A 19,538-nucleotide genomic window follows, 5' to 3' on the forward strand; every position below is an offset into this window, starting at 1 on the left:
CATAATTGACGAGTCTGAGTTGTTGATGGAAAATAATAGGGCTGACCCATATTAGTCGAATAATCGGTCGAAAGGAGCCGTAGTCGACCTCTTAGTCGAATACAAAAAAATATATTATAATTTTCTTTTATTTTTTATCATTCTTTCCAAAAGAAAATAGGCCTAGAAGCGTGGCTAACGCTAATGGCACGCATACCATAGGCTAACTGCCTACGAAAACAGGCACAGAGGCACTGAAAGAGGATTTCACCCATCTAATGAACACACTAGACTAGACAAATATCAAGATGTATCCATCAGTGGACCAATTGCATGCTTTTGCAGAGGACAAGAAGCCTTCAGTCGACTCCTTCAGACATTAAGCACCCCCCACAGCCCAAATGGAATGATACAATTATTTAAAAAATTTTGTCGACCAATAGTCGACTAACGGCAAATTTTGGCCAATCATAGTCGACTATCCAAATCCTTAGTCAGGGACAGCCCTAGAAAATAAGATTCATGTATCTTTCTCAACCCATCATAACTGAAAATATTGGTCTGTTTCACTCCAATGTTTACAAACATTAACAATGTAAACAAACCGTAACTCTTTAACTCATTGACCGCCGGGGATTAGACGGGTCCCGTTGTAGCATTGCCACGCTTTAAATGATAGGAGTGCGTCACCTTGTTTGTAGAGCTATAACTATATATATTTTTTCCCCCCTCCTTTTTCCTCCGTTTTTCTCCCATACCAATGTTAGTCGTTATGCCAATTCCCAATCCCCTTCCTGGTCGCTGCGCACCTACCCCCTACGGTCGGTCTGGGAGGTCTGCTTCCTACGACACATGTGTAGCCAATCAACCGCTTCTTTTCACCTGGCAGCGCGGACTCTCACTGAGAAGGTGTAACGTGTGGAAGGATCACACTACCCCCCTTAGATCCTTTCCTCGCTGAGCAGGCGCCCCGACCGAACTGTAGGAGTCGCTGTTTACAACGACCAGGACCCACCCACCAGCTTTCCCACCCCTAACACTGCCAATTGTGTTAGTATGAACGACCAGCCAAGCTGGTAGCAATGCCGAGAGCTGGGCTCGAACCCAGCATCTCCTGCACTAGTGGCGAGCGCCTTGCTCACTGCGCCACTTAGCCGCCCCGCTATAACTATATTCTATATTATAGCAATGGATACAATACTAAGCCAACTAGCCAGAACTAGTACAAGGAACAGCATGTGTTGTGCCGAGAAAGGACTCTACTGTATCTGTATGTAAGAAGTAAAGCTAGGATTCCCTTTAAGGTGATGTATGCAGACTTACGTTGCGTCTGAAGAAGCGCATGCGAGCCAGGTACTTCCTGCGGACCAGCCACATCTTCAGCCAGGACTGGATCTGGAAGCACAAAGTATCCGACGACACACTTATAATCAGCCAGTATGGAGACGGTTGGAAAAAATTACCTTGGCAACAAAAACACATGGAAGAAGCCTTTGATGTCTTGGCAATGAGGCCAAGCTCTCAAGACGACACACCGGTCGGTACGTCTTGATTATCACACATCCTCAAGTCTTCTTCACAGCAGAACGATGGCCGTCATTTTCAAAATCAGCCAAATGTCACTTCACTACCACACTACAGAAAGTTAACCCTTTCACTACCACACTACAGAAGGTTAACCCTTTCACTACCACACTTCGGAAGGTTAACCCTTTCACTAACACACTACAGACGGTTAACCCTTTCACTACCACACTACAGATGGTTAACCTTTCACTACCACACTACACAAGGTTAACCCTTTCACTACCACACTACAGAAGGTTAACCCTTCACTACCACACAAATGGTTAATGCTGTCACTACCACTACAGAAGGTAAACCCTTTCACTACCACACTACAGACGGTTAACTGTCTGTAGTGTGGCAGTGAAAGGGTTAAAGAATAACACCAGTGTGATTTTAATGTTTTCTTATCGTCAACATAAGCCTAAGAAAAGACCAAAAGCAAGAATGTATTTCTTCAAGTACAGTCCGTCCAGGAGATAATGTATGAAGTGCCAGCGACGGCCTGGTAGTGATTCCAGTTCAGACTGCAGGTGAACGCTGTCGCTTCACACAGCCGGGACAGACCACGATGCTCGGGTTCATCACAGTGATGAGTTACATTGCAAAAAGTACAGCTCTGACTAGTTTTAGCAGTTTTTGGACAACGGCGGAGTTCTATGACTTCTGGATACGAGCTATAATGTGGTGTTGGGTGGATGGACCGTGAAGAAAAAGAAATGCATTGTAGGTTTTAGTCTTTTCATAGGCCCTTATTGTCATGTTGACAATAAGGAAAGCATTTAGTTACACCGTTATCCTAACCCTCCGAGGTCTGGGCTATTTTGTGATTATGACCCATCCCCCCTGATTCTGGGCCATTTAGGTGGATACAAAAAAGATTTTTTTTGTATACATAATATGAAACTGAATAAATAGTGTGTTATCAGCATGTTTCATAAGACATAGATTGAAAAGTATGCCTGATTTGTACAAGTGATGGCTTATTTTGAAGGTAAAAAAAAGTAGTAGAACACGCTCACCTCTCTAGACTTGACACTAGGTGCTGTAACCTTTGATACTATACATAAAAAATAGGGAAACAAGTCCAGGCACGCACTCCAGGTTTTTCATATTGCAAGCCGTTCTGAAGGTGTGTTCACACCGAAACGTCATATGATTTCAGCTGCCAATAAATATGAAAAACCTGGAGTACGTGCCTGGACTTGTTTCCCTATTTTTTATGTATGGTATCAGAGGTTACAGCAGCCAGTGTCAAGTCTAGAGAGGTGAGCGGGTTCTACTACTTTTTTTACCTTCAAAATAAGCCATCACTTGTACAAATCAGGCATACTTTTCAATCTATGTCTTATGAAACATGCTGATAACACACTATTTATTCCTTAGATACAAGCCCACAAAGAAACGGGGACCATTTCTCTTCGTGTGCATATTGACTACTTTACCTAGAAAGCAATGTAACCCCCCCTCCGACTTGACACATTGAGTCTGAGAGAAGGCCGGCCTTTCTTGGTCTAATGACTTGTGACCCCTGCTTCTATCCCAAGGCCATCAGTGAAACAAGCTAAATACTTTTCCATCATAATGGACTGTACTCTTTGAAAGTTGAACATTTGTAATAAAATAACTTTATTTAGTTCCCGGAGGTATTATGCGGTACACACACACAAAGGGAGAGTGGGAAGGCTTTGCTCCCCTTTGCGTAATTCACTCACAGCACAGGCCTTACCGGGTAGTGGGTCATGGCTCCGTGGATTCCCGGAGGTATTATACAGTGTGCGCGCACACACGCACACAAAAAAGGGAGAGTGGGAAGGCTTTGCTCCCCTTTGCGTAATTCACGGGCTGTTATGTCTGCACGCCTGTCCCCGTCACTCGAGACTCCCCTACGACTCAACTGTAGTTCTTTAGAGAGCAAAGGAAATTATACAGCCGGACAAGTTAACAATAATTAACCCATTTACAAGTCGTACTACATTTAGCAAATAAGGAAACAGATAGAGAACAAAGCACTAGAAATTGCGAATATAATTATTTTTTACCCGATTCTGAATCGCGCAACATTTTCGGCATTTATGAAAAATCCTCTCCGCCGAGATGAGGCCGTTTTCACACCTTTTCGAACCCTTTGTTCTGCCGCTCACAGGAGCTCCGACCTCAGAGGGATAACTTATTAATGGACCTTTCAGATACACACTCTCTCCTTTAGCCCATCAGTGACATTAGTAGCTGTGTACCTTGACCACTGCCCTCCAGTTCCGGTAGAGGTACCGCAGCCTCTCTCTGTAGGCTCTCCGCTGGACAAACCCCCTCCAGTGAGACTAGAAGGAGAAAGACAAACCATTACTCTACCTACAGACTTCATCTGTAAAATAAAACGCTTTAAGTGCCAACAATAATGATTGTAGATACCAGAAGGTAAACTATACAACCTACTTTATTTCACTGTTGTACTAATCTAACCTGGATGGTGACGACAGCGGGCAGGTGTGTGTTGAGGAAGTGCAGTCGCTGGCCCAGCCGCTGTCTGAGCAGGAAGCCGAGTGCTCGGGCCTGAAACTGCACCACCAGGTCCTCGCTGCCCTTCCACTGAACCTCCCTGCTGTGGTCCGCGGCCACGCTGCTCAGCACCGCCTGCAGGGGGCGCACAGGACAGAGGAGCCACGTCAGAGAGCAGACGTTTTAAATGGAGACTAACCAAAGTCCTTCTCACTTCCCCTCACGTGAGCTACACAAGGCATGCAGATTCAGTTAGCATTCACTCCACACAGTCCTCAGAGATGTACTTATCATTTATATTTAAAAAGAACTATAATATATATATAAAAATTGTTATGGAATAAAAGATTAAAGGTGCTATAGTTAACATTCAGCCACTCGATGTCGCACTAGAGCACCAGCATGTTATTTATCCAATCAGGTGCATTCCACGTGACGAAATGGGAAGTAGGGAGGGGATACATACCTGCAACATGTAAACAACAACATTCATTTTGGACCCGCAACATAAAAAAATAAAAATAAATAAAAGATAAATTAATCAATAATATTTTTATTTTTTTACTTTTAATTACCACATTTCTAAAAGTTCTGTGGATGTATTATTCTTTCAAAATGATTTGTTTACATACAAATGTTATCTATAGTAACTTTAAGAAATGACTATGGTAATCAACTAACAAAGTGTTGGTAGAAAGACCAGATGGACCTATAGACTAAAGGGAGGTGTGTGACCTGTATCTCCGGGCGGGTGAGGAAGACGCTGCTGTGAGCGAAGCCTTGCGGACGCTCCCAGACGCCCTCCAGCTTCTGCAGGTGGAAGTAGAAGGAGCTTCCATCATCCATCTTGTTCCGCACCCATGGGCTCCTGTTGTCGCCTGGGGTTTTACGCGCGCGCACACACACACACACACACACACACACACACACACACACACACACACACACACACACACACACACACACACACACACACACACACACACACACACACACACACACACACACACACACACACACACACACACACACACACACACACACACACACACACACACACACACACACACACACACACACACACACACACACACACACACACACACACACACACACACACACACACACACACACACACACACACACACACACACAAATTATTAAGGTTTCTGAATATTTTATATATATTTAGCTCAGTGTGACGTAAACAACACTTTTTTTTCCACTTTTTCATTCCCCATTTTTTTTTTTGTCAATTCCCGCCTAGTCAGACTGGGGAGGGTGTAGACTACCACATGTCTCCTCTGTTGGTCTGGGGAGGGTGTAGACTACTACATGTCTCCTGTTGGTCTGGGGAGGGTGTAGACTACCACATGTCTCCTCTCACTCTAGACTCGTCCAGAGAGGGTGTGTAGACTACCACATGTCTCCTCTGTCGGTCTGGGGAGGGTGTAGACTACCACATGTCTCCTCTGTTGCTCCAGGGAGGGTGTAGACCACCACATGTCACCTCTGTTGCAAAGGTTCACGCCATCTCCCCCCTTCCTGCTGAACAGGCCAACCAGGACTCATACCACACCGGCTTCCCACCTGCGGACACTGCCAATCGTGTTTGTAGGGATGACTGACCAAGATGGAGGTACCACTGCCGGGGATTGAACCCAGGTCTCTGCGGTGCTAGGCAAGTGTTTAGTCCTCTACACACTACACAGACAACCCAGTGCTTAGACATCTACACTACCCAGGCCAACTAGGCCATATAATTTGAAAGCTAAATAGTATTCTACAACTACAATACATATTATTTACAATATGACTCAACTAGGCCAGATCACTCTATAAGATTATTCCTTACTTTTGCAATACAATTGCCGGTCGGCCTACAGCTACATCAACTGAGTCATATGTTAATAGGGGTTGAATAACAGCCGGAGGTTCCATACCAAAACCTTTCCAGACCTGGATATTATCAAATTAGTTTGTCACACTTTTCAAGACCTGTATAGAAACCCTGGGGACATAAAGAGGAAGAGAAAACAGAAGAAGCAGAAAGGTGCTAACCTCCCATGGCCTTGGCTTTGAGCAGGGCGGTGAGCTTGGCCTGGTAGCCAGCAGCGCACTCCTCCAGCACGCTCCTCAGCGCCACCTCTGGCAGACGCAGGACTCGCAGCGTCTGGGCCGCCTTGCCCTCTCTTATCGCCTGGTTCACAGCAGCCAGGCCCAGGGACACTGGCAGAGATACATAAACTGTGTTAGGACTGCAGACTACTATTCTGATACAGTGTGAAGTGTCTTATGACTTCTTCATACTATTATTTTGATATAGTGTTAACTCATTCAGCGCCAGGGATTAGCCTGGTCCTGTTCTAGCTATGCCACGCTTTAAAGATAGGAGTGCGTCACCTTGTTTGTAGAGCTATATCTATATTCTATATTATAGCTATGGAGACAATACTATAGTCATTTGACAGTGACTTTCTTCCGTCGAACATGCAAAAAAAGAGATAATTTGTGCATTATCCCGTGGTGAATATAAGTATAGTTTAGGAATGATCCGGGATAATTCCTGAAAAGATGGTTCATAGGGCGCTATGTGTATTCTACTATAAGCGTGGGCGTTTCTTGCCTGGACAATGCTACTATTTCCAAATCAAATGTAATATAATAGGTATTATGTTTCATCATGAATGCATGAAATGGGGGGGGGGGTTATGCTTTGTTGGCCAGTAACGGTTTTCTTGTTGAACACTACAGATGTTGATCAGCTGGATCGATATGAAAACATTGTTGGATCAAGCTGAAATTGATGTCAGTAAGGACACCTTTGGTCGGGGGTATTCCAAAAAGAATATTCCAATTGTCTGATCGCGATTTCCAGTATTGGTGTCCATCTGGTGCCGGACATAATTTGGTACAACTTATGGATAGAGTGTGCCAGATGCGTTTCGAAGTGGTCGGATGAAGCGATTTACTCTGATCCATCTAAATTTAGCTCCCGGGGGGATTTAAACGTAACACACGGTCTGGAACAGGGTTTACTGCACTCTCGATACTGCCACCTAGCCGGATCTGGCCAGTACTGCACCCTTGGGGTCCCAGTATGCCTTTTAACGGCAACATACAGGTCCGTGACATTGAATAGAATATTAAAATTAAAATAAATAAAAACTGACCAAATAACGAGTTTACTCGTTGTTGGCGTTCAATGCATGGCGCTTAATAACGAGTAAACTCGTTGTTGGGGGAGAATGAGTTAATAGTCTTAGTGACTTGTTAATACTATTATTGGGATATAGTGTTAAGTGTCTTAGTGATCTGTTTCCATAGCAACCATTGCATCTTCTAACATACCAACTGATGGGGGGAAGGGTCATGTCCGTTACAGGCCTCTATTGAAATGACATTTTTGTTCCAAAAACCACATTGTGGAAGAAGGAATAAACGCAGACTCACTCTTCAGAGCCTTCTGAGCTTGCTGATTGGCCCGTCTCACGCCCCCTTGAATGTCAGCCAACCACAGCTCAGCTCCAGGGTCACGGCTCACCTGTCATAGGTCAATCATAGGAGGATAAGCTATTAAAAGTCAAAAACTGTAAGAAGTACATTAAAAAGGAGCACTTCACCCAAAAATAATGCTGATTTATTTTGCACATAAACTCACACACGTCCCAATATTGTAAACCATTTTGTGCACATTAATTTAGTCCGAAAGTTAATGTGTCAAAATTATGTCCTGCAGCGATGACACTGGAGGACACTTGATGCTTGCGTCGTGTTAATTACAGCTCAATGAAATGATGGGGATGAAAGAAGAAGTAGTCCCTGGAGGACAAACTCATTAACTCTCAATAGCTGCTCAAGTAAATTAGTGTGTGAAAAACTGGTTACGGTTGTGTGATATGAGTGAGCGAAATTATGTACACAAATCCATAATAGTATTCGGCAGATGTGAAAGCAATTTGCACTGAGCTCAATTTTGACATGCAGAGACACAACAACCACAGCAGACGTTTCACTATGGCCTGCAGTGCCCTGAAGGGTCACAGAAAACCTTTTCTAGATACATGTTTTAAAGTGAGAAAGAAAAGTCCTGGCATCCCAGAAACATTAGAGGGCAGTGTACCTCTGCCTTGTGCTTCCTAGCGTGGGTCAGCAGGTCGTGGTAGCAGCGGGCGTTGATTGGCTCCACCTCCATCAGGCCACTAGAGGGCAGCAGCAGCGCAGCCAGGGTCTTCTGGGGGTCTCCCCTGGACAGGGCCTGGTTGATCAACCCGATAGTCAGGATCTCTGGAGGGGAAGAGGGTGGGTTCAGTCAACCACTACAGGCAGCAGGGGACTGGCTGTGATGTCAGGTAGGTATCTATTCTACATCACATCACCTAGAATAATACTGTATGGAAAAAAACACTGGAAGACGATGCTAGTTCTTACAGCCCGATTTGTCTTACATTCATCCACCGCTTTCTGTAGGTCAATGCTCGCATTGATTTCTTTGATAAGAGACTCCGTCTAAGCGCCACCAGGAGATAGATTTAAGCCAAGTTTATCACCACCATTATGGTCCTCCTACCAACCCTCTCATCCCTCAGGTCTACCTCAGCCTGCTCTCCTCCTACCAACCCTCTCATCCCTCAGATCTACCTCAGCCTGCTCTCCTCCTACCAACCCTCTCATCCCTCAGATCTACCTCAGCCTGCTCTCCTCCTACCAACCCTCTCATCCCTCAGATCTACCTCAGTATGCCTCCTCTCCTCCTACCAACCCTCTCATCCCTCAGATCTACCTCAGCCTGCTCTCCTCCTACCAACCCTCTCATCCCTCAGATCTACCTCCTCTCCTCCTACAAACCCTCTCATCCATCAGATTCACCTCAGCCCGCCTACTCTCCTCCTACCAACCCTCTCATCCCTCAGATTCACCTCAGCCTGTTCCTCCCCAAGTCCAACCATTGCACTTTTGGGGACAGAGCTCTTCTCCAGGGCGGCTCCCAGACTCCGGAACTCACTACCCCAAGACATTAGAGACTCAGTTTTTCAATCTCACCTCAAGACCCATCTCTTCTCCACTGCCTTCTGTATTTTATGTTAAATTTAAATTGTTAAAATGGGTGGTGTTCGGGCGGCCGGGTGGCGCTCACCACCAACGCAGGAGATACTGGTATCGAGCCCAGCTCTCTGCGTTGCTTCCGGCTTGGCCGGCCGTCGTACTAACACAATTGGCAGTGTTAGAGGGTGGGAAAGCCGGTGGGTGGGTCCTGGTCGTTGTAAACAGCGACTCCTACAGTTCGGTCGGGGCGCCTGCTCAGCGAGGAAAGGATCTAAGGGGGGTAGTGTGATCCTTCAACACGTTACACCCTCTCAGTGAGAGTCCGCGCTGCCAGGTGAAAAGAAGCGGTTGATTGGCTACACATGTGTCGGAGGAAGCATGTGATACTAGCCTCCACTCTCCCAGACCGACCGTAGGGGGTAGGTGCGCAGCGACCAGGAAGGGGATTGGGAATTGGCATAACGACTAACATTGGGATGGGAGAAAGACAGAGGAAAAAGGAGGGGGGAAAAGATAAAAAAAAATTAAAAGAAAAAAGAATGGGTGGTGTTCTCCTTTATGTTAGTATGCCTACGTACGGTCATGCTCGTCCTGTGCAGAGGTATTGACAGAGTTGAGTCCAGCCTGTAGCTGATTCCAGGTCAGCAGATCTGGGCCAGTCTGTCTCTTCAGCTCACACAGCTCCTCAAAGTACCTGGGGAGGGAACAACACACACACACACACGATCATTCAACAGTCCATTGATGTTGATACACAAAACATGAGAGATGTACCAAACTCTATATGCATACAGTTTATTAGGGATACACAATATGTCAGTGACCATGTCGGTATCAGCCGATGATAGTGATCTTTTCATGTACAGGTATCGGTCTGATGAGTAAAACTGGGCAGATATATATCGGCAAACCTATATCAGCTGGTGACAGTGGTAGAGGGCCGATGTGAAGAACTGATGCTTGTTTCTCTGTCTAGCTGCTGTTGTGTGTTTTTGTTGGCCAGGCAGAGTTTTTTTGGGTGACGTTACTTGCATGTGACAATAACGCAGCACTGGATTGTGGGCTAACATTGTTTCAGTATGTACACAATTTGATTATCATAGCAATTGGTTTTATTTATACAGATCATATCGACATTGGTAATATTGGTTATCGGCCATAACAGAAACGTTAATGTCGGTTATCAGCCATAACAGAAGTGGTAATATTGCTTATTGGTATCATATCTGTGCATCCCTAAAGTGTATTATTCTATAGATGGTTTGATGGGAGTGTTTGATGTGTTGCTAGGAAACAGCTTGGATTACAGTTTATTATTCTATAGACGATTTCAGAGAGTGTTGGATGTGTTGCTAGGAAACATCTTGGATTACAGTTTATTATTCTATAGACTGTTTCAGGGGAGTGTTTGATGTGTTGCTAGGAAACAGCTCAGACTACAGTTGATCTCCTGTTGCAGTGTTTGATGTGTTGCTAGGAAACAGCTCAGACTACAGTTGATCTCCTGTTGCAGTGTTTGATGTGTTGCTAGGAAACAGCTCAGACTACAGTTGATCTCCTGTTGCAGTGTTTGATGTGTTGCTAGGAAACAGCTCAGACTACAGTTGATCTCCTGTTGCAGTGTTTGATGTGTTGCTAGGAAACAGCTCAGACTACAGTTGATCTCCTGTTGCAGTGTTTGATGTGTTGCTAGGAAACAGCTCAGACTACAGTTGAGTTGCAGTGTTCGCTAATATCAACAGCTGACAGGAAATCAAATGTAGTCCGTTCTAGAACTCTGGTTTATGTTTGTTTTTGTCGTTTCAAGTTGAAACAGTCAGTTTCTAAAACCGATTGATAATACAGTATTTGTTGACCTTTATTAGTTTGGTAATGTTAGGAATGAGAGGATTATGATAGTTCTCTCCTTTTTTCCTTCTCAATTTGGATTATTTCACCTTTTGGATAACCAATGAAGTTCAGCTGATGTTTCAAGCTCTCAAGTGCCAAGAGTGAGCAACGAGGGAGTGGCACGAGGGAGTTGGTTGAACTCTCAAGACAAGAATCTATTCATCATGTGAATACTCATGGACTTGGTTTATTTAGAAGACCAGTGTTTGTTTTGGCACTGGACCAACCAACCAACCAAAAAACTTGAACTATTATGGGATTGACCGCTAGTAGGCGTAGGGCTAAGTGTTTATTATTTGCATATTGAGCGGGGAAGTGAGATCTGATCACAGGTGGTCACTCCAGATGCATGTGGAGAAACATTCTAATGCCAGGTGTGAAATGACGCACTTAGAGCTGCCCAGTTGTGATCGGATCTTAACACATTGGGTGCCAACGACGAGAAATCTTGTTGTTGGCCGCCATGTGTTGAGTGCCTTTTATTAGCGATATCCATTCATTTTTCATCCATCCAGCCTCACGTTATCATTGGGACTGGCTCTGAGCTCGAAAAGGGCAAATACCGCCCCCTATCGTCTCCCGGATGGTATTGCACCCATTGGAATGGAGTCAATGGAAATGCATGAGAAAAAAAAATCTGGGCTCCACATTTTACTTCTGAGCCATGTAACCCGAGACTATTGCATTCATTGAGGCAACCGAAAGGAGCGTGGATTATCTGTTTCGAGGTATAACGTTGGATCAATAAACGCAATCGATATTTGGAATGGCAATCAGGAATTGGATTAATCTTTTTGCAGAACATCTGATGTGAGGTAAGGACTTTAGTCTTGGGGTAATCACAGTTTTTTTCCCACAGTGTTCACAACGTGCCTCATATGTGTGTATGTGTGTGTGTGTGCGTAACGTTAGCGCCAGGCAGGGCATAGATAATCGATTTTTCAGCCCGCTTCTCTATTCAGTTTCAGTTTCAGTTTCTTTAATAGTTGTCATACAGAAGTACAGAATACTTTTGTACAAAATGCTTCTTACTGTTGCGCTCCAGAGACTGTGCAAGACAAGATAAGTATGAAATAAAAACATAGTAAAATTAGAAGTAAAAAAAAGAGGTCACAGTGTTCAGTTTAGACATATGTGCATAAGTACACATATACTATCGATAATCTAGCGTTTATTTGAAAACTATTCATAAATAGGCCGAAAAATGACAACGTGTTTTGTGTATTCCAGTAAAGGGCTATTTTCACGGATTTTTCGGGAATCACTAGAAAACTTCAAAACTATACTCGTATTCAAAACGGTATAAAACGGAAATGTACTGATGAAAAAACAATCAGTTTCTTACATGTTGACTGCAAGCAAGTCATTGATAAGCGACGGTTGTATTAGACACATAATTAAGCCATAATTTAAGATATAGTTTATGTGTTCGCAAATATCCCCGTCCTCTCATTGACTAAAGCGCTGGCACTCAAGCGATAAATCGCGCACTCCCTGCTGGCAACCAATGTGTTAATGCCAGGTGGAAACAGGCTAATAGAGAGACAGAGACAGACAGACAACCAGACAGACAGACAGACAGACCTCTGCAGTAGACTGTCATCGATCTCGGCCAGGCCAGCGGCAGGGCTGACCAGAGTGGCACAGAAGGCTCCCAGGTCTTTGACCTCCACAGCCTGGTTGATGAGGGCCACTGACGACAGCATCTCCACGGCAACGTAGAGCTCCTCCTGCTGGAGCTCCCTCTGGTGGCAAGGAACAGAAAATATACCCCGTAACTCCACAGGCATTCAGGGCAGGATCCAGGGGCGGGGCTTCAGGGGGGACTGTAGGGGCGGGGCTCCCCGGGCCCGGGACGGTCGGGACCCAATTAGGTATAATAAAGCATTGTAGCCTATAATATGAGTTGAACTTGTGCTGCTATTTTCACACTCACATTTAACATTAAAACATGAAAAATTGCAAGTGAATCCCTTCTATTGTCTCCAAATGTATTTTGGGTAAAATCATCATCACGTAAACGTCATCATCAATCACTCGTCATTCAACAGAGCACTGCCACTTCCTACGCATGAGCAGTACTTAAACACAAAAGTGGAGCGACAAAACGCAAAGAAAAAGAGAAAAAGGACCAAGGAAAAGCTAAATTGTCCAAGTTAGATGGATATTTTTTTCGACCTACACCTCCTCCTGCGGGAGATGAACCTGAAGTTGCCAGCCGTGTTTAATTCCCGAGCCCCGGCCCGCCAACAGCGTTAGTGGAAGTGACGAGCCAGATTTACAGGTAGGCAGCCGTAGGCTACAATCACGGACACACACTGTCAACAAGAAAATGTGAGTTTGTGGTAAATGTTGATATCATATGGTTGTTGTTACTTCGTGTAGCTCGGCCGCCTACTGTAGCTTATTTCCTTCTCCGTCTCTCGGCTGTCTGTAGTGATGATGACAATAGGGACGACTCAGCAGCTGCTAGCTGCTCGGGAGAGCCAGGCCTGACGCCTGACCAGCCACACCCCTGCCCCTCCGGCTCCTTACCTGCTGCGGCGCAAGGTGAAGAAGTACCATCGGAGTCGGACACTGGTAATGAAACAGGTCTCCTCCTCACGCTACGGGTGAAACTACCACGGATCATGATGTGTCCTCCGAGTCCTGCAATTATCCTCTGGGGAGTTTTCCGACTGATTAGGCAAACTACTTGGAAAATATTGAGGATGCCAATATCAAAAGGTATATCCTTAAAATGGGCCCATGCAAACCAAAAGGTCCATTTCCCAAAGACAAGGATAATCATTGCTTTTCAGAAACTTATTACACCTCCACCACTAAAGTTGGGATGAAGTTTCCACGCAGCTGGATGTGCTATTCGCCAAAATTGGACTGCTGCTATTGTGAGCCTTGCTGGCTTTTTGCCCACCGAAACGCACCGTTCTACAACAATGCATGGGTCAATGGAATAAAAGACTGGAAACATCTTTCTACTAAAATTGAGAGGCATGAATCCACTCAAATTCACCTGGGTGCATGCATAGTATATGAGCAGTGGAAAAACAATGGCACAATAGACGCTGACATGGAGAGGAATGTGCATAATGCTGCCCAATTTTGGAGACAGGTCGTGGAGTGCATTGTTAATGTAACCCTGACTCTAGCGTCAAGCAACTTGGCATTCAGGGGGCATCGAGAGGTCCTAGGTCAGGGCAAAGCTGGCAACTTTTTGTCAATAATCGAATTATTGGCTCGCTACGACCCTGTTTTGAAAGAGCTAATCAACCGACCAGAAGGGTCAGTGAAATACCTCAGTCACCAGATTCAAGATGAGATTATTTACATATTATCTCAACGTGTGAAAGCTGACATCATTGATGAAATAAACGAAGCCCCATTTTATTCCGTCATCATGGACACAACGCAAGATGTGTCAAAGATAGACCAGTTGAGTCAGGTTTACCGTTACATACCGTAATTCCTCTAATAGTAACCCCGGCTTGTATTTGTTTCAACTGTAGCGGGTACCAGGCTTGTATTAGGAGGAGGCCTGTATAAGAGGGAGGCCTATATTTCAAATTTTCAAACGGATCATAATGAATAAATCAACATTTTGTGTCAGTTTGAACCCAGTAAAATGTACTGGGTTCATTTATTGAAACCAAGTACTGTATGAAATAGTAAACAGTGCAATTACAGGTGGTCACTGGTCATTTCAACGTTTTCAAAGTGAAATCAAGTAACTAGCTCAGTATGCAGCTCAGTATATTAGTAACCCGGCTTGTATTAGGAGGTCGGCTTATAATTGCTTAGCTCAAGAGCGCACCCGGCCATTAATAGAGACCCGGCTTGTATTTGAGACCCGGTTACTATTAGAGGAATTACAGTAACTGTTGTTAAGAACGACATGGATATTGCAACAGATATACAGATCAATGAAGTCTTTTTGGGTTTTGAAGTGACTGAAGGTTCATCAGCTTCAGAGCTTGAAAACAAAATCCTTGGTTCTATAGAGAAAAACGGATTAGATCTGTCTAAATGTCACGGACAGGGCTATGATGGCGCGGCTAATATGAGTGGTGTGTATTCAGGCGTGCAAGCAAAAATAGCAGAGAAGGAGCCCCTTGCCCACTATGTTCATTGCGCTGCTCATAATCTCAACCTAGCACTCAACGACTCTGTTAAAAATGTCCCTGGAGTGAAGCAGTTCTATGACACTGTAAAGACGCTCTACAACTTTTTTGGTCACAGTATCAAACGATGGGCATTGCTCAGTGAGTTAATGACGCCAGAGAGCAGAACTATCACATTAAAACGCTTATGTCCCACTCGCTGGTCATCTCGCCACGATGCGCCTGTTGCGTTAAGGCTCCAATATGGAGACATTATAAAAGCCCTCGTCAAAATATCCCTTACCAGTGACAAAAAGGATGAGCGAAATGAAGCAAGTGCACTCATGAATGCTATAAGCAAATTTCGCTTTCTATTTTTAGTCAACATGCAGACCAAGATTTTGGAAAGCATAAATTGTGCTTCACAGTTACTCCAAGCAAAAGACGCGGATATTCTCAAAGCATCTACTCTACTGCAAAATGCCATCAGTGTTTTGGTAGAGTATAGGGGACAATTTGATGAGGCGAAGTCCACCACTCTTGCCCTGGCTACTAAATGGGGAAGTCAAACACAGTTTGAAACAACCAGGGCCAGGAAAGTTAAGCGTCACTTTGATGAACTTTCTGAAGACAGCCGCCTCACTGACGCAGAGAGCAACTTTCGGGTGAACGTTTTCAATGCATGTCTCGATATAATCATCCAGCAACTGTCCCAAAGATTCACCAGCTTAAATGCAACTGTGAACATGTTTGAGGCAATTCACCCCAAGACACTACTGCAAGCAAAGGATGAGGAGTTACACCAAGCTGCCCAGCAGCTTAGAGAGCACTATAGTCTGGACATCGCCGCCAGCTTCCCTGGCCAGCTGCTTTCTTTCAGAACCTGTTTCAGGGAACAGATACAAAAACTAAAATCTGTCGCGGATCTGGTAAAAATGCTCATTGTTTACAACCCAGCAGTAACATCTACATTTAGTGAGGTTTGCACATCCTTCATCTTATTTTCTGACTCTTCCGGTCACCGTGGCAACCGCCGAGCGCTCTTTCTCCAAATTAAAACTCATCAAAAACTATTTGAGGAGCACGATGGGACAGGAGAGACTGAGTGGACTGGCCTTGCTGTCCATCGAAAGTGACGGAGCCAAGAAATTGGACATACAGCGGATTGTGGACGAGTTCGCAGAGCGCAAGGCTCACCGAGTACCCTTCAAGTAGTGGTGAGTACACTTTATTTACTCTGTGCCTATTTTAATGTGTGGGGCGGCTGTGCCAATTTTAATGTGTGGCCGCTGTGCCAATTTTAATGTGTGGCCGCTGTGCCGATTTTAATGTGTGGCCGCTGTGCCGATTTTAATGTGAGGGGCCGCTGTGCCGATTTGACTATACTGCTCTGTGCTCTGGTGGTGGCTATCCATGGTGCTGAATGGTGTGTCAGAAATGTAGTCATTTTATTAGGCTATGTTTTCGTCCTTGTGGTTTGTTGGACTTTGTTATGTTATATCATTATCTGATATATATTAGTTTCTATACACTTTGTAGAAACGAAATAACTTAAATATTACACTTTTTCTTTAGTTACTTTTCTTTCAAACACTGTTTTAAATTGGGCGGCTACGTGGTGCAGTGGGCAAGGCTGAAAGATCTCGCCGCGCAGGTGAAAAGATGCGACTGCTGTTACCTCGAGTATCGGGGGGGGACTCGTGCAATGTATGACTTAGTCCACATTGCAGCCGGCTTGTGGGAGGCAAGAAGCAGCGTTCGAGACAGGGGAGGGTTGAATTGGATGAATGGGAGAAAAAGTGGATTAAAAAAAAAAAACATTGTTTTAAATTGTAATCTTACTGACTGAGCGATTTTTAAAGGTCGCGGTCATGTGGCCCGCCCCCCGGCCTGGGTCTGATATGTGCCGCCACTGGCGGGATCCACAAAGAATACATTGCACGGTGCTAATTGCACCCTTACTTACAAATCATTATGAATTGAAAATGGGGGACCCTGATGTAAACAAGACGAAAGTCTTTCTCTGGTCTGCATCCCCATGATTGATTGAAAATTGTATTAACAGATTGCAGAATGGGTACAATACAGTACGGCTCAATACACACAATTGTTAAGGGGATGCAGACCAGAGAAAGACTTTCGTCTTGTTTACATCAGGGTCCCTCATTTTCAATTCATAATGAATTGTAAGTAAGGGTGCAATTAGCACCGTGCAATCCATTCTTTGTGGATCCCGCCCACAGTGTTTCAACACAAATACTGTGGCCAGCACAGGGAGAATCAGTTACGCCTGGTGAATGAGTTTAATGTCGCTTTGCGGTGGAATTTCCCTTTAACCCTTTCACCGTAACCCTGTGTAGTGTGGTAGTGAAAGGTTAACCTTCTGTAGTGTGGTAATGAAAGGGTTAATATTCTGTAATGTGGGTGAAAGGGTGCACCTTCTGTAGTGTGGTAGTGAAAAGGTTAACCTTCTGTAGTGTGGTAGTGAAAAGGTTAAAGGGGACATGTCTTGCTATTCCTTTCACTATTTGGGCAGCTTTACACAATTCCTGTGAGTCTATGGAACACATCTGTAAAGTTTTTTTTCAAAAAGATTCATTGTTTTGTATTTCTAATCAAGCACTCTAAAGCAGCATTTTTCCACTTCAAGATTTCAAGCTGTTTTGGGCTGGGCTCCGCCCATAAGCGCTTTGAGTGACAGTCACCCACAGTCTGCACTGGCAGACAGAGAGATATAGAGAGATTGAGGGGGATACTAATTAATTTCGCCGTGGGGGGCATAATCCCACGGGACAATGCATTGGTAACTTGTTTCAAATGACAATATATACCCCTGTGAATATTGCACGGATCGGAATACAGGCGCGTGCGCGGGAGTCAAAGATATTTTGACAGTGATATGCGAGTGGAGAAGCTCCAGCCCTGCGCAGGCGGTCGGGAGGTTGTGTGTAAATGCGTGTGTGTTTCCCCGAGAGAGAGAAGCTCCAGCCCAGCGCGCGTGGTCGGGAGGAGGTGCCGACAGCTCAGAGCTGGAGTTTGTTACCTCTTATAAATACCTTGGCCTCTGGCTAGACCCATCCCTTTCCTTCTCTACTCACATAAAACACCTGCAGGCCAAAGTCAAAGCTTGTCTGAGCTTCCTGTACCGCAACAAAGCGTCCTTCACCCGCTCGGCCAAACACACTCTTGTCAAGATGACCATCCTCCCTATATTTGATTATGGCGACACCATCTATAGAATGGCATCCCAGCGTGCCCTCAGAAAACTCGACACTATCATTCCGCCATCCGTTTTGCCACTAGTGCACCTTTCACCACTCACCATTGTGACCTTTATAACCTGGTGGACTGGACATCTCTTCACACCAGAAGGCTTCTTCACTGGCTTCAAATAATTTACAAAACCATACTTGGTAAAACACCTCTCTACCTCTCCTCCCTTCTGCACGTCTCCACTTCTAACTACAGCCTAAGGTCCAGCAACTTCATCAAACTCACCATCCCCAAAACCTGCACGGTTTATGGACGCAACGCCTTCCGATTTGCTGCTGCATCTGACTGGAACACATTACAAAACACCCTTAAACTCACTGCCCTCACTGCTTTTAAACTAAATCTGCAACCTGCTGACTGCCTCCCAATCGCACGCATAACCCTCAAGACTACTCTCTCCTCCCCCTAAGCCCCCTCACCTACCTCCCTCCCTCTCCCCCTTTCTTCTCTCTCCCTCTGGTTCTCGCTCTCCCTTTCTCTTTTTCCCTCTCCAGGGTATCTGCAGGTTTAGCCCAGTCAGATTTAAGGCTTTTTTAAGACTTTTTAATGCCACTCAGAATTAAATTTAATACCAATTTCACAATAACAAAATGGCAAAAATCATGCAACGACACCAATTAGTTTAAGTTTAGGGACACGTTGGTCCAAAGATGTTTATTAAAAAATAACTTGGAAACTTAAAAATCTTGAACTTAAAGGAGTAACTGGATTGGATGAATTTCAACAAAGGGGTGACCAAACATAAATAGCAAATATAGCTATACAAAATATACCAGGGGCCAAGCAGCAAGTGCAACAGCCACATCTCCGTCAGAACACATACTACCATAGGACTGATACCTGTAAGAACACATGATTATCACCATAGGACTGATACCTGTCAGAACACATAACTATTACCACCCTCCCCAGGGTATCAAAAAAGTCAACCAACAAACTAGATTCTTGTACCGGATCTGCTCTCTGGTAAACAAGAATACCCTGAAGACTCTGGCAGGAGCACTCATTCAAGGGTACTACGACTATGCTTGCACCTCATGGTACCAAAGCACCTCAAAGGCACTAAAAACAAGATTACAAACATCACAAAACAAACTGGTCAGACTACTGCTTAACCTCACTCCTAAAACCCACTTTACCCCTGCCCACATTCAAAACCGCTCTTAAAGAGCACCTACGGGAGGCTGC

The 19,538-nt window shown here is 44.7% G+C and overlaps 1 protein-coding gene across 1 annotated transcript in view; it reads right to left on the minus strand.

The window, feature by feature from the left end:
- iqgap3 (IQ motif containing GTPase activating protein 3) overlaps nt 1-19,538 on the minus strand; it is a 143,106-nt gene that overhangs the window by 92,020 nt on the left and 31,548 nt on the right. Inside the window, exons 13-21 of the mRNA XM_084336515.1 lie at nt 12,565-12,725; nt 9,669-9,784; nt 8,168-8,331; nt 7,498-7,588; nt 6,106-6,273; nt 4,780-4,922; nt 4,009-4,179; nt 3,783-3,866; nt 1,303-1,374 (exon numbers count right to left, since the gene is read on the minus strand). Of these exons, the coding sequence (XP_084192641.1) occupies nt 1,303-1,374; nt 3,783-3,866; nt 4,009-4,179; nt 4,780-4,922; nt 6,106-6,273; nt 7,498-7,588; nt 8,168-8,331; nt 9,669-9,784; nt 12,565-12,725 (1,170 nt within the window). The remainder of the gene's footprint in view (nt 1-1,302; nt 1,375-3,782; nt 3,867-4,008; nt 4,180-4,779; nt 4,923-6,105; nt 6,274-7,497; nt 7,589-8,167; nt 8,332-9,668; nt 9,785-12,564; nt 12,726-19,538) is intronic.

The sequence above is a fragment of the Notolepis coatsorum genome, assembly GCF_963971535.1.
Source record: "Notolepis coatsorum genome assembly, chromosome: 19".
Lineage (NCBI taxonomy): Eukaryota > Metazoa > Chordata > Actinopteri > Aulopiformes > Paralepididae > Notolepis > Notolepis coatsorum.